This window comes from Erythrolamprus reginae, chromosome 7 (assembly GCF_031021105.1).
Source record: "Erythrolamprus reginae isolate rEryReg1 chromosome 7, rEryReg1.hap1, whole genome shotgun sequence".
Taxonomy (NCBI): Eukaryota; Metazoa; Chordata; class Lepidosauria; order Squamata; family Dipsadidae; genus Erythrolamprus; species Erythrolamprus reginae.
The window spans coordinates 51,707,105-51,722,505 of record NC_091956.1 but is presented as its reverse complement, the minus strand read 5'-3'; the positions used below and the strand labels follow the sequence as shown (position 1 = coordinate 51,722,505).

General features: G+C 36.0%; 1 protein-coding gene across 1 annotated transcript in view; it reads right to left on the bottom strand.

The window, feature by feature from the left end:
* Nucleotides 1–15,401, bottom strand: part of TENM3 (teneurin transmembrane protein 3) — a 1,937,374-nt gene that overhangs the window by 107,950 nt on the left and 1,814,023 nt on the right. Inside the window, exon 16 of the mRNA XM_070757504.1 lies at nt 134–345. Within this exon, the coding sequence (XP_070613605.1) occupies nt 134–345 (212 nt within the window). The remainder of the gene's footprint in view (nt 1–133; nt 346–15,401) is intronic.

Here is a 15,401-nt window from a genome sequence, read left to right as displayed (position 1 = left end):
AAGGACCAATATTATGACCATGGCACAATTTATGAAATAATAAAAAATAAACTAAATTGTTAAAATCCAAAATAATAACCATTTCTAAAGATGTGAGGACCTGAATATTACTTTCATTAAAAACAACTCTTACTTGTGTATGTGAAGGTGGTAAACCTTTTCGGCCATATACTCCAATCAAAGCATCTTTCTGAAGGGAGATATTGAATTTTAGAAACTGTGGTTGATCAATAAAGACTTGTGACCGCCAGAAGATCCCAGGTGGAACATCTTGTGTTGCTCTTCGACCAATATCAAGTTCTCCAGAATCTATAGTGTTATTTTCCTGTGTAAATCCTAATTTACCTGAAAATTTAATAATATAAAGTATTAGCTTGTATTATTTTTTTCAGTAAGTTGTCAAACATTTACATTAGTTTCAACTAAGCTACTAATCACATAATTCAGCGAATGTTAAAGATTTTAAGGAATTACTGAGGAAAAAAATAACGACTAAAAATTTACTTAAACATTTTCAAACATTTTAAAATGTTACAGGATGCACTTTATTTTCATTTTGTTAGTGATTAATCTATTTTTTTTTAAAAAATTATTAACTATTTACCTGCTGTAATTTTGTTAGGCAAAATATTAACTATAATTTTTTCAAGGATTATATTTGTATAAACAAATTTAGACACACAGACACAAATTCTTATTTTAACAGGTATTAGTAGAAATCGTAAGCCCTATTTAATGCTACAAAATTCAAACAGTAAACACGTGTATATTAAGAAAGCTTCCCCTTCCATTTAATGTATTTATATGGTCAAAAAAGAATTCATTGTTTATTTATAAATGTTGTGTAAACTAGCACAACAGCGAACATACTCCAGTAATCAGAAAGAACATAGCACAAATAATCTGTTATTCTGTAACCACAAAGCAGAACATTCTATAAGATGGTCATGTAAAATCTTATGTGTAATATACAGAATAAAAATTAAGACAAAGCCTTTCATTTGTAAAATTCTTAACTTTTGTAGTGTAATATGTAAGATCTTGCTACATATGAAATACTTCTTCAGATTGTGCAGATGTGCTTACTTGTTCCGTTTGCTATTTGAAATACTTCTACTTTCTTTTTTTTTATGTGTTTCATTTAATTAAACAGTCTCAAGTGCTAGTGAGGATAATAGGAGATGTCTTCAAATACTGTAAAACCAGTTTTGAATTAATCTAGAGTAGATAACAAAACTATTCAGAGTAAAATATTTCTTTCTCATAAAATCTATTTTATGTTTTTTGTACATATTAACAGTATTTACAAATATCACATAAAATAATTTAACAGAAATAGCAGGAGATAATAGAGATAATAAAGTAATGTTTTAGGACGTCAATGTATTTTCAGATGATTTGGTTTAAAAGTTCCCTAATTCAGATAAACATCAGTTTCCTGTACCAAATAAAAACTTACCGCAGTGAAAAAAATACCTTTAGGGGAAAAAAGATAAATAACAATGCTCCTAATTTTCAGTCAATTTTTTTTATTATTACACTTGGAAAATGTGGACCACAAATATACAATTCATGTATCAATATAAATTTAATATGAGACCTTAGTGGTTAAAAAAATGTAGTGGAATCCCTGCATTTTATAATCCGCTACATTGCCAACTATAGTGCAATGGACTGTACTCTTAATAGTCAAGAGAAGAAAATTACAAATATTCCGAAGAAGTAAATAATAGGATGGAAAATCTAATGCTTGATAAACTGAGGTGGAGCTAAGGCAGTGATGGTAGCGCAGGGAAGCAGCTGCAAATACAGATGAAGCTTTGCTTACTTATTTTATTTATTTATTTATTTATTTATTCGATTTTTATGCCACCCTTCTCCTTAGACTCAGGGCGGCTTACAACATGTTAGCAATAGCACTTTTTTAACAGAGCTAGGCTATTGCCCCCACAATCCGGGTCCTCCTTGTTGACAGCTCACTTCCAGCTGCATGGACTACCCTGTTTCCCTGAAAATAAGTCACCCCCGAAAGTAAGACGCAGAAGTTTTGTTTTGCAGTATTCCTGAACAGAACATATATAACATATGAAGAAAGTATAATTGTTGTAGACGGAAATAATGGTACGGTAGTAAGAAATTCTTGATAGGATTCACACTTTGCCTGGTTAGGCTGTTTTGTGATGACAACTATTGTACAGTATATAATAAATGTTCTTTTTTTTTTGTTCAGCAATAAATGTGAACTCTTCTTCAATGAAAAAAAAATAAGACATCCCCTGAAAATAAGATGTAGCATATCTTTGGGAGCAAAAATTAATATAAGACACTGTGTTATTCTCGGGGAAACAGAGTAGTTTCCAAAAAGCTACATTTGGGGACTCCTGTCCAGTAACAATCTTAAAAATATATTGATATTTTTATTTATTTACCTTTCAATCCTTTGTTTTGACTTTGTAGCATTGTAAAGAAAATTATTTCCTTCTGCACTGAGTGAGAGACAGACAGACAGACAGACTGACCGATCCATTCATCTAAACCTGATCTGTTCCAAGAAATATCACCATAGGCTTCATAGCAAAACATTGATTTTAGAATTTATTCTTCTGTATATTTACTATAATAAATGTATTTAGTCTGTATACAAATAATATTTATTATTTATTATTTTCAAATATTTCTCCCCAAAAGTTATCGATAACAGTGACAGCATCTTCAGAAACAATAAAAAATATATTAAGTTAAATTTTAAGTTTTTGTCTGCATTGAATACAGTTTGCTAAATTCAGTGAAATAAATCTAAATTGATTTTTTTTTAAATTAAATTTCTATGCTACCCTATTCCTCAGACTCAGGGCGGTTTTCAACAAAATAACAAGTAGAAATCTAAATTAAAACATGCCAAAACCACCATTCACCCATACACAAACAGTCAAGCATAGGTTAATTTGTCGGCCGGGGCTAGCTGTTAATCTTAGCAGCCCCAAACCTGTTGGCAGAGATGGATCATCAAACTTTTGTGGAAGACGGGGAGGATGGGGGCAATACGAATCTCTGGGGAGCTGATTCCAAAGGTCAGGGACCACCACAAAGAAGGCTCTTTCTCTAGGTCCTGCCAGGCAACATTGTCTAGCTGACGGGAACTGGAGAAAGCCTGTGAGACCTGACTTGCCACTGGGACACATGAGACATGTGAAAGATAAAATGTCATGATGTCTCAGCTTGCTATCACTTCTAGTCCCCAACCAGTCCTTTTTCTGGATGAGATTCTTGTGAAACTACTTAATTCCATGCAGATTTGCAAAGACTCTTTGTACAGTGTCTGGTTCACTAACTCAAATTTGGGTGATCATCATACTCTTGGAATTAAATTCTGTGAAGTCTTTGAAGTAGATTTTAACAGGCTACTTTTAACAGGCAAGGACAACATGTTGCTTAATTTGGACTGGTTTATTAAGTTTGGGTTTGCATGCGTATGAATATATATATACACATACATATATACATATATACATACATACATACATACATACATACATACATACATACATACATACATGTGCATTTTCAATTTAATCTCAATTTTGCAAAAACTCCCCAAAACCCGAAAACAAACAAAAAACCCCAAACACTCTCATTTGAAATAACCGATCTCCTTCTTTCCTTCTTTCTTTCCTTCCTTCCTAAAAAATATAATAGTCATATTCCTGACTATTGGGAATATTTAGGGAATGTATACTAAAATAGGCAGATGTGATTCCTTTATCTACTTAATACTTTGTCCTGGAGATAACTGAAAGGAAATATGGAAGATTAAAAAAAGAATTTATTCCTTTCAATTTATATCCCTCCAAGGTCAATACTACTTGTCTGATTATACAAGAAACAATTACTTCCATTATTTTTTAAATGGGCCCTTGCAATGCTTTTTAAATAATATTTTTGTCTTTTTAAAAAAAGTTCATTGATTGCTACTACACAGGATGGATTGCTATCGTGTTTATTTTTGTCTTGAGATGAAAAATTAAGGATCACAGTCACAATACTTGTTGATATTCCCATTTCCAAAATCAAAAAAATATCTTCTATTTTTGAATACCTAAGGTTGAAACAATAAGGGAATTTGTCCTCCTCCTTTTAAACACACTTAATATCTTAATAATTTGCTTGAAATGTTACAAAATATTAACATAGCAATTTTCTAATTAAACATACCCATTCTAAAATATTATTTTTATTAAATTATAATTTCCCCATAACATCAATGGAACATATAATCATCTCTTTATACTGATTTTTATAGAAACTTTTATAGAAAAAGTTTAATTGGGAAAACTATTCCCAAATATTTAAATGATAAACAATCTTTAAATGTGATTAAATGAACATCTAAATGGTTTATTATTTATTTATTTGTTTATTTATTTGTTTGTTTATTTATTGGATTTGTATGCTGCCCCTCTCGGCCTAATTGTAGCTCTTGTTTTAGTTTGTTGTTTTGTGCCAAATACCCAGAAATATTTCCATTTTTTAAATGAAAGTAAGAAGCCACTCTATCTTCCTAAGGATAAAAATAATGGATACTAAAATAATAACATGTTTTGATGTGTAAAAAGAAATATAGAAAATATTTTCTTAGTCTGAATATCTAGACTCTCTAAAATGCTAGAGATAAGAAACTAAATAATTTCACACCTCTTTTGAAACTATGATGGACATAAAATTGATTATAAGAGCTTCTATTTTGCTTCAAAGTTACACAAAATTCATCTATAAAATGTGAACAGGAAAACATATTTATACAAAATGATATAGCAAATGCTCTATTCATTAACCATTTAAATCAACTTTGCATTTAAAAAAATATTGATTTGTTAGCCTAAAGTGAATTAACTTAGAAAGGAGAACATCAGAAAAAGCCAATAAAATACAATCCTGTTATACATGGTTTCAATCTAAAATGCCCCCATACCAAAATTAGTACAGTGTTTTATTTTCATATATCATCTAGAAAAAATGAATTGAAGCAATTTTTTTCAGGAATATGACAGACTGAAGACAGCTTTGAGAAAGCACAGGCAACAACTGCAGCTAGAAACAAGGAATGGACAAGCAGATTGACTCCTTTGGCCATCTCTGGAGGAAGGAGAGAGGATACATACAGATGTCTCACAAGAGAGGCTGCAAGGCAGCAGTCTCTGGAGACTGGAAGAATCAGGAGATTAGGGAATTTACTATTCTTGCTCCAGCTGCAAACACATTTCCTTTGCTAACCACTTTAGGAAATTGCCTATTAACTACTTTAAAGAAGTTAGATATCTTCAAAATGAAAAGAATTGGAAACATTGGGTGACTGCTTTCAATCCTTAATATAAGAAAATTAAACAGAACTTTACAAGTTTAAGAATAAAATAAACAGCAAAAATCAAAGCTGTTTTGGCTATAGAAAACAGTAGAATATATGATTTCAAATATTACAACCTTATAAAATTAATTTTAAAGAATAAAAACCATTTTTTGAGAAAAATTATTCTTGATTTTGAAAACAACAAAATAGATAAATTATAATGGCATTCAGAGATATTTCTTGAAGAACTGTAATGGGGCTTCAACTATGTCAGCTACGTTCTGTATTCTTATGAACACTATGTTTCCAGAAGAAACTGTTATAGAAAAAAAGAATTTGCAACAAAACCTATTTAAGTATGGAGAGCAATATGAACAAGCCTTTATTACCACTTTAGAAAAAAGTGCTGGACTTAAAAAAGAGACTTATCATAGTTTTGAAAAATTTAAGTTCAACAATCATTTCTTTCCTTGTGAATCCTCCTGTGTTGTGGATTTAATTTTGCCTGGTGTATTTATCTTTTTTGGGAAACTTTCAAGTGCCTTGTGGACTCATTGATCTGTGAACTAGTGTTGGTTTGCTCTGGTTGGACTTAATTGAGGCAGTTCTGGTTTTTTGATGAAGGGAACTGCTGGAGAATATTAATAAACACACTAAATCACCAGTATGTGTACATGTAAGTCGACAGGACACATTGCTTGCTGGATTTGCCAATAGTTAAGAATTGAGTTATGGGATGATTTGACCTATGGGATAAAGAGTCTTGTATTCGCTAATTAAGAAAAGTGAAGAGATGGTGAAATCTGGGATGACTGTGGGAAGTTACTTTCTTTGTTTTGTTTTCATTTCTCTTCACTTTTGTTTTTGTTGTCTTTTATCTTTTCTTTATATTTCTTTTTCTTTAGTTTGTATTGTATTTTATTATTAGTTAAAACCAATAAAATTATTTGAAAAATAGAAAAAATGTACATTAATACAGGTTTTAAGAAAGTGCATAACATTCAAAGGGAGGGAGATGTACAACTCTGGTACAATCCAAATATAGCCAGAAACTCTTTAAAGAAAGATAAGCCACAAAAACCAAAGTAATCAATTCATGAGTTTTCCGTCTTGCCTACCACAGAACAATTGAGAAGACACTAAAAAAAGCTTCCATCAGAGATAGAGTTTGCTCCTAAACTTGATATTTCTGTTCTACTTCTCTATCACTTTTCCTGAAGCAGTGAGATTCCTATTTAGATTGTCTTCATATCTTTTGATTTTTAAATTACCATTAAAATACATATTAAATTAAAAAACAATTTAAATTGTGTCCTTACTAATTTGCACTACAATTTTATTTTATATCTAAAATCATTCACACAATGCAATTTTATCTATGTATTTATAAATCTTACTCTGTTTAAGAAAATAAAAGCATGAAGAAGACTGATGCAACCATTTGTGTCATTATATATTTAGTACATTCATATTAAAAACAATTTCAAAGCAGGCTACGATTTCTTACAAGAATAACAAATAATTTACAATGAGTTAAAAAACAACAATAATAATTCAATAGCTCTAACAACCATTAAATGTAACACATAAAGCAAGAATAGCAATCTAGTCTAGACAGATAAAGTAGCACCAATTAAACTAAATGCCTGAGTAAATCTTGTCTCCAGAAGGTTAAAAAGCTTGGTATTGACTTTAACTAAACAAGGAAGAAACACCATAACTGGCCCTTTTGTATTAAGATTGGTCATGACACATGTTGCATGCACATGAGGATATCCTACTTCTTTGGTATGAAATACACACATGAAGAGAGAGCATCAAATATCCATGTTCCATACCAAACAGATCTTATGTCATTTTTGTTGTTGTTAGTTGTGTCTGACCCATTGTGGCCCTGTACACAACATTCCTCCAGGCCTTCCTGTTCTCTACCATCCTCTGGAGTCCATTTAAGCTCACGCCTACTGTACTTCTTTAGTGACTCCATCCAGTCATCTCATCCTCTGTCGCCCCTTTCTTCTTTTTCCCTCAATATTTCACAGCATTAGGCTCTTCTCCAGTGACTCCTTCCTTCTCATTTGGTGGTCAAGGCATTTGAGTTTCATCTTCAAGATCTGGCCTTCTAAAGACCAGTCAGGGTTGATCTCCCCTAGGACTGACCAATTTGATCGCCTTGCAATCCAAGGATCTCACAGGAGTCTTCCCCAGTACAATATTTCAAAGGCTTCAATTATTTGGCACTCAGCCTCTCTTATGGTTCAACATTATATGTACTCTAAACCAGGTTAACAGTAAACTGGCAGTCACTGCATTTTTTTCAGAATAACATTATGGTAGACTATACAGTTCAGCAACTTTGCTAGAGTTTTTGTAATAGCTGTACCTTTTGGGTCACTTTTGAATGCAGCCTATATATACTACTCAAAAAAATAAAGGGAACACTTAAACAACAGAATATAACTCCAAGTAAATCAAACTTTTGTGAAATCAAACTGTCCACTTAGGAAGCAACACTGATTGACAATCAATTTCATTTTGTTGTGAGCACATCCAACTTTGCACAGAACAAAATATTCAATGAGAATATTTCATTCATTCAGATCTAGCATGTGTTATTTGAGTGTTCCCTTTATTTTTTTGAGCAGACACACACACACACACACACACAACAACATTGCAAGAGCCTTTTCTGGGAGTTTGCGAATTAACCAGAATTGCCTCCCACTATTCATAATGCAGACTTTATCTGTGACAGTGGTAAAACTGCCAGATTATGTACCTGTTCCTTCAGAATTGTAATCCAATCCAAACCATATAAATTTCTCAATTTCTTTACAAGGGGATATCTTGTTAGGATTCAAATTCTCCACAATAACAAACATGCTTATAACATCATATATCTTCAATATCAGTCAAACATATGCTCTCTATTCAAAGCCATGTCAAACACAAACTCGCAAATCCATATCTTATTTTTTGATGTAAGTTGCTTAAGTAATGCTGCCTCCTTTTTTAGCTTCATTATCTGGATAGTCAAATTATCTTACAATTAATTTTAACGCTAATACTCCCTTCATCTAATAAATAATATTTATCTAACTTTTTAAATTTAAGCTGTTGTATCTCCTATTTATCTTTCTTTAAAAAAAAATTCCTGGTAACTAAAAACCCTTGCCTCTTAAAAATCCATATTTGTCTATAAATTAATACTCAGCAACAAATATAATATAAATTCTTTACAAATAATTTTCTTATTAATAGTTTAACCAATCAATTGTAAAAATATAATGTCCTCATTTTCATCAATTTTTCTTCCACGTGGTAGTACCATATATTCAAAATTTCATCCAAATCCCATTAATTTTCACTTGGATTGCATAGATTCATAGATTATTATAGTTTCTTAACCTTAATCAGTCACATTAATATCCATTAACATCCCATTGATATACAGTGTTCCCTCGCTTTTCGCGGGTTCAAACTTCGCAAATATCCTATACCACGGTTTTTCAAAAAATATTAATTAAAAAATACTTTGCGGGGATTTTTTTATACCACTGTTTTTCCCACCCAATGACGTCATACGTCATCGCCAAACTTTTATCTGCCATTGCTGATTGGCCAAAATCTCGACCAATCAGCGTTGTTATCGCAAAAAAAAAAATTATTGTTAATAAATAATTATGTTTATAAATATCAGAATCACTAAGTGTCTTATTCAATGGTGAGTACCAGTAATAATGATGAGGAAATGGTTGTTAAGGGAAGGAGAAATGGTAATTTAGGGGTTTCAAGTGTTAAGGGATGGCTTGTGATACTGTTCATAGCCAAAAATGGTGTATTTACATCTGCATCTCTACTTTGCGGAAATTCATCTTTCGCGGGCAGTCTTGGAACACATCCCCCGCGAAAATCGAGGGAACACTGTATTCTATTCAACTAACATAATGCACAAAAAAATAAAACAAAAAACAGAAACAAATACAAAAAAGAAAGAAAAAGCAAATTATTACATCACAATCGGAAATCACTCCTCCCAAACTTTAGCTCATATTATATTCCATCCATTTTACATTTCTTCCAATTGATCCTCAATAATTTTCATATTTTCATTAGTAATTATATTTGTTTATATTAAAACTTTAAAACTTTAATACGTATAATAAAAAAGCAAAAAACAAAACAAAGTTAATGTATAATTAACCATAGCAATTTTCATACTTTCATAAATATTTAGATTTGCTTGTATTGAAAAATATCTATAATAAAGAAAAAAAAAAGACAAAACGATACAAACGTAATATCTAATTAACCAATTCCCTCTAACCTCAGCTCTTCCTTTCCATCTTTTTCCAATTTCTTTCTTGACACCTTGAAGTTCAAATTTCTTGCTCTTTTCTTTTTTCTTCTCTTCATACTTCTCAGTCTCTTCCCTGTCTTTCTTTCCTCTTTTTAAATCCAATACTTTCTTTTCTTATCATTGGTTATCCCAATGTTACCACACAATATAATATAATCATCAGCCTAACCATTTTCAAACACTTCTATTCCTCTCACTCTCTCCCCTCTAATTTCCATCTCATCAATTTGCCATATCCAATATTTCTGTCCATACTTTTTCTTTTCAGTGTACATCCCAGCGTAATCATGAAATAAAAGATAATCATTATCCTGTCCTTTCTTGAAATCTTCTTTCCTCTCCTCTCTGTGGTTCACTTCCTCTTCTTGCACACCATTAATCATCTCCAAACATCTTCAATTTCCTTAAAGATTATCTTTAAATTCTTGCAAAAAACCTCAAAACAAGCTGTATATCATATCAATCTCCATATCATAAACAAGCCTTAATAATAATTCCGGCTGTTCCAAATGTCTGGAAAGGGACAGCCAATGTAATAATAATATTTTTTTAAAATCACAATCAAAGGGGTTTTGAGCAGCCAATGCTGGAAAAACGAGCTTTGGAAAGCGCCAGCTGGATACCTAGGAAGAGGTCTTTTTTTCCAGAAAGAGCCATAGGAAAAGAGCCAGGTGGGAGACAAGCCTTTGTGTGGAAAAGTAAGGTAAAAATATGCTGTTTAACATGTTCCCCTCCTCCTGGAACTGCTGCCACTCTTCTTCCTATTCTTCCTGGCCATTGCCACCCAGCTTCCAAGGATCCAGTATTTTCACCTCATCCAAAAGGCTGGCCAGAGGCAGAGAATTGAAGAGGCAGCGAGGGCTTTGTGGGGTTTCCTGATGGGGGAAAATTTGAAGTACACAAAGGGCTTGGCTTGGCATACAAGAGTCACCATTGGACTTGACCTGCTGGCAGGAGGGTTGCTGCTGCAGGAGACTGATGAGGTGGCACCAGGGCCGCCGATAGGGCGGTACTACTGGGAGTGGTGTACCGGGCCCGCCCATGAGGGGGGCCCGGTTTTGCCCGCCGTCGCACATGCGCAGTACTGGCCCTCTCTTGCCGGCTGCCTGCCTCACCAACGGAAAAGGTGGGCCCTCTGGCCCTCGCGAGGCAGGACTCAAAGCCCCGACGGAGCCTTTGGCAGCGCGGTCCTCCAGTCCCAGAGTAAAGCATGCGGCGAAGGTAGGAGTCCCTTCGGGGTGGCGGTTGCAACTTGCGCTTGTGTTAAATTTTGTTTCTTTCCTAAGCAGCCTTCTGTGTAAAAAAATAAATTTGGGAACGAGTCGTTCCCAAATGGATTTTTTTACACAGAAGGCTGCTTAGGAAGGAAACAAAATTTAACACAAGCGCAAGTTGTAGGCTTTGCACGCGTGCACCAGCGTCCCCCAAAAGGCCCCTCGCGCACCCTTTTCCAAGGGCGCGCACGAAGCCGCGGCCGCCCCCCGCGCCTGTAGCCCCCTTGCGCCCCCGTGGCTACTTGCCGCTGCCCTCGCCCGCCCGGCTGCTCCGCCTCTCTTCCCTGCAGGCATTCTCACAGCGGGGCCCACCGCGCTCTCTCCATCTCCCTGCTAGCCTGCCCGGAGCATTCAAAGTAAGAGCGAAGGTTTTTCTTACTTTGAATTTTCCGGGTTGGGCTGGCAGCAGGGGATGGGGAGAGCGCGTGTCAGCCCGCACGCCCGACATTCCAGGTGCCGTCCCGGTGCGACGCCCCAGAGACCCCTGACCCCGGTTTCATGGATTCCTGGTGGCGGCGACCGAGCCCTGACCAGCGGGCTCCCGACCGAGCCCTGCCGCGGGAACAAAGTGAGTGGGGCGCTCCCTGCCCAGCTGCGGCTCTTGTAACTCGGCCCGAGATGGTTGTGACTCTACGGGCTGCCCTCGTCGGGGAAAGGGAGGGGAGGGGAAGAGAGGGCCGGGAGGACACAGAAGGGAAGGAAGGAAGGAAAAATAGGGAGGGAAGGAAGGGAAAGACGGAGGGGAAGGAAGAGGAAGACTGAGGAGAAGGAAACAGGAAGAAGAGATAGGTTGGTTGGAATGAAGGAAGAAGGGAAAGAAGGAGAAAGGGGAAGGGAAGGAAGGAAAGGAAAAGAGGGAGGGGGGAAAGGAAGGAAGGAGAGATAGGTTGATTGTAATTGAAAATTACAATTGAAAGTAATTGAAAATTACTTTCGCCAGCCTCCGGAGAACGAGAGAGAGTGAGAGCAATGACAGAACAAGATAGAGAGAAAGTGAGAGAGAGAGAGAGAGAGAGAGAGAGAGAGAGAAATAGGGGGAGAGAAAGAGATAGCAAGAGAAAGAGAACGAGAGAAAGAGTGTGAGAGAGAAAGCAAGAGAGAGAGAGAAAGAAAACAAGAGAGAGAAAGTGAGAAAAAGAGAGAGAAAGAGGGGGAGAGATAGAGAAAGAGAGAGAAAGAAAAGAGAGAGAGATGAGAGAGGAAGGAAGAGGGAGAGAGAGGGAGAAAGCAAGATAGAGAAAGAGAGAGAGAGAGAAAGTAAGAGATGTTAGAGGAAGGAAGAGAGAGAGAGGAAGAAAGCAAGATAGAGAAAGAGAGAGAGAGAGAAAGAGAGAGAGAGGAAGAAAGCAAGAGAGAGAAAGAGAGAGAGAGAGAAAGAGAGAAAGAGAGATGAGAGAGGAAGGAAGAGAGTCAGAGAGAGGAAGAAAGCAAGATAGAGAAAGAGAGAGAGGGGAAGAAAGAGAGAGAGAGAAATGAGAGAGGAAGGAAGAGAGTGAGAGAGAGGAAGAAAGCAAGATAGAGAAAGAAAGAAAGAAAGAAAGAAAGAGATGAGAGAGGAAGGAAGAGAGTGAGAGAAAGAGAAAGAAAGAAAGAGATGAGAGAGGAAGAAAGAGAGAGAGAGAAGAGTGGAAGGAAGAGAGAGAGAAATGATAGAAAAAAGGGGAGAAAAAAAGAGAAATGAGAAAATGATTGAGGCAGAGAATGATAGAAAAGAGAGAGAAACAGAGAGAGAAGTGATTCTTGATTTAAAGCATATGGTAAAAGCACTTAAATAATAACAGAGAAAAAACCCCAGCCCTCACCTGTTTTTATTAATAGTTTTGCTGGTTGTTTTAGTTTTAATAGTAATGGATTTTGGTTTTTTTTAAATTATTATTGACAAAATTGAACGGGTCCAAAGACGGGCTACAAGAATGGTGGAAGGTCTTAAGCATAAAACGTATCAGGAAAGACTTCATGAACTCAATCTGTATAGTCTGGAGGACAGAAGGAAAAGGGGGAACATGATCGAAACATTTAAATATGTTAAAGGGTTAAATAAGGTCCAGGAGAGAAGTGTTTTTAATAGGAAAGTGAACACAAGGACAAGGGGACACAATCTGAAGTTAGTTGGGGGAAAGATCAAAAGCAACCTGAGAAAACATTATTTCACTGAAAGAGTAGTAGATGCTTGGAACAAACTTCCAGCAGACGTGGTTGGTAAATCCACAGTAACTGAATTTAAACATGCCTGGGATAAACATATATCCATCCTAAGATAAAATACAGGAAATAATATAAGGGCAGACTAGATGGACCATGAGGTCTTTTTCTGCCATCAGTCTTCTATGTTTCTATTAATTTCTTTTAATAAAAAAGAAGGGATTTATTTATTTATTTATTTATTTATTTATTTATTTATTTATTTATTATTTATTTCTATGCCGCCCAGTCCCAAGTTTTTCCTTATTTCCAGATTGCATTTCTTCTTGGTGAGGTTCCGCCCATTGCTTCTTGTACTACCTTCAGGTGGCATGGAGAATAAATAGATGCCATCTGCTCTGTGGCAGCCCTTTAAGGATTGGGAAACTACTATTATATTCCCCCTCAGTTTTCTATTTATTGAGCTAAACATACTCATTCTCTAAGCCCTTGTTCATAGGATTTAGCCTCTAGGCCAGGGGTGTCAAACTCAATTTTATTGAGGGCCACATCAGGGCTGTGTTTGACCTCAGAGGGCCGGGGGAAGGCTTGCCCAGGGTGTGTGGCCATGGCACAGGATTTGGGGGGCAGTAGTTTCAAAATGGCCGGGGGGGGGGCAGACACTTAGGCTGTATGGGGCCCCAAAATTCCTGATGGTGGCTCTGGGTGGCACTTGGGGCTTGGAGTTTCAAACCACATCCAGGAAGCAGTACAGCAGAGAGAAGCAGCCAGAGTCAACTCTAGCTTATTTGTCTATTACAGATTCTAGATCAGGTCCCTGAAAACTCTTGTCTCTCGAGGAGCCCAGTTGAAGTGCCGCTTCAGTGAGCGTTCTTCGAAAGATGAGAGTTTGCAGGGAGCCGATCTAGCATCTGCAATGGACAGCAAAGCTAAGACTGAATCAAGCTGCTTCTTGTCCCTAACAGGCGGTCAAGCTAACTGCCTGAAGGACACCCATCCTGTCTCTGGGAGTCAAAGCACTGAAGTGTGAGCAGCACAGGAAACTTTGGCTTGGGTCCTCAAGAGAAATGCAAAGATTTCTCTGTGGACCACCAAATTTTCCCCGCAGACCACCAGCAGTCCGCGGACCATTGGTTGGTGACCTGTGATCTAAATTTTAAAAAATGGTGTTGTGGAATATTGCATTAATTAAGGAGAATCTACAAGATCATATATTACAAACTCCATGGTGGAAAACAGAGTACCATATAAATAATAAATAAGTGAAAAGCTATATATAAGTCACTAGGAGCAGAACTACAATAATATCCCAACTACACAAAGCATATTATTCTACAAAATCTTTTTAAAGCTCTTTTTAGAATCTTTTGAAGGACAAAGAGGGAAGAAAAATCTGATGTTTAAAGAAAACTATTCCAATGAATTTGCATTGGAACTAAAAAGTAGCTTCTTTGTAGGCCAACTGGAATGTCACCAGTGTCTAGAAATTAATGAAAATTCTGATGCATAAGCCTGATGGAAACTCATTTAACATACATGGATTCACTTCATCAAGGCCTTCTGACAGGACATCAACTATGAAGGACAGGTACACCAGGGCATATGATTGGATGCACAAGTTGTTAAAACTGATTTCATAAAACTGTACTAGGTTGAAACAATGAACATCTAATTTGAACTAGTATTAATTTCTGGCATTCTGACAGCATGAAAATAAATGATTTCATCTTTCAAATACCTTGCAAATAAACTGCAATAACTATTTGCTCCCACACATCAAAGCATGTGAGTCCTTCAGATATCTACTCAAAGATGCATCAGTGGTAGCATAAAAGGCTTATGTGCAGCTTTTAATTTCACAGCAAGCATTATAATGCATTTTAACACCTGTTTACTATTCATGGCAAGTTTTCTACCCTTTATGTTCTAGTTATCTCTTGAGCAGCTACATTTCCTATAAGTGTTCAGGAGGTCTTCTGGTTTTCCACAATAATGAAGAAAGTGATAAAAGTTATTAAATTTATATGCTACCAACTTCCAGCAACTGAGTGACTAATGTTTAACTAATAAATGTTTAAGTGCAATTACAGTAATACCTCATGATACGAACTTAATTGGTGCAAGGAGGAGGTTCGTAAGATGAAAGGTTCGTAAGACAAAACATTGTTTCCCATAGGAAACAATGTAAAGTCAATTAATCCGTGCAACCAAACCCCCCCCCCCGCAAAAAAACGGCTTTCGGTGACTGCTGGGAAGCCGTGCGGCTGTTTTAAAAGGTGAC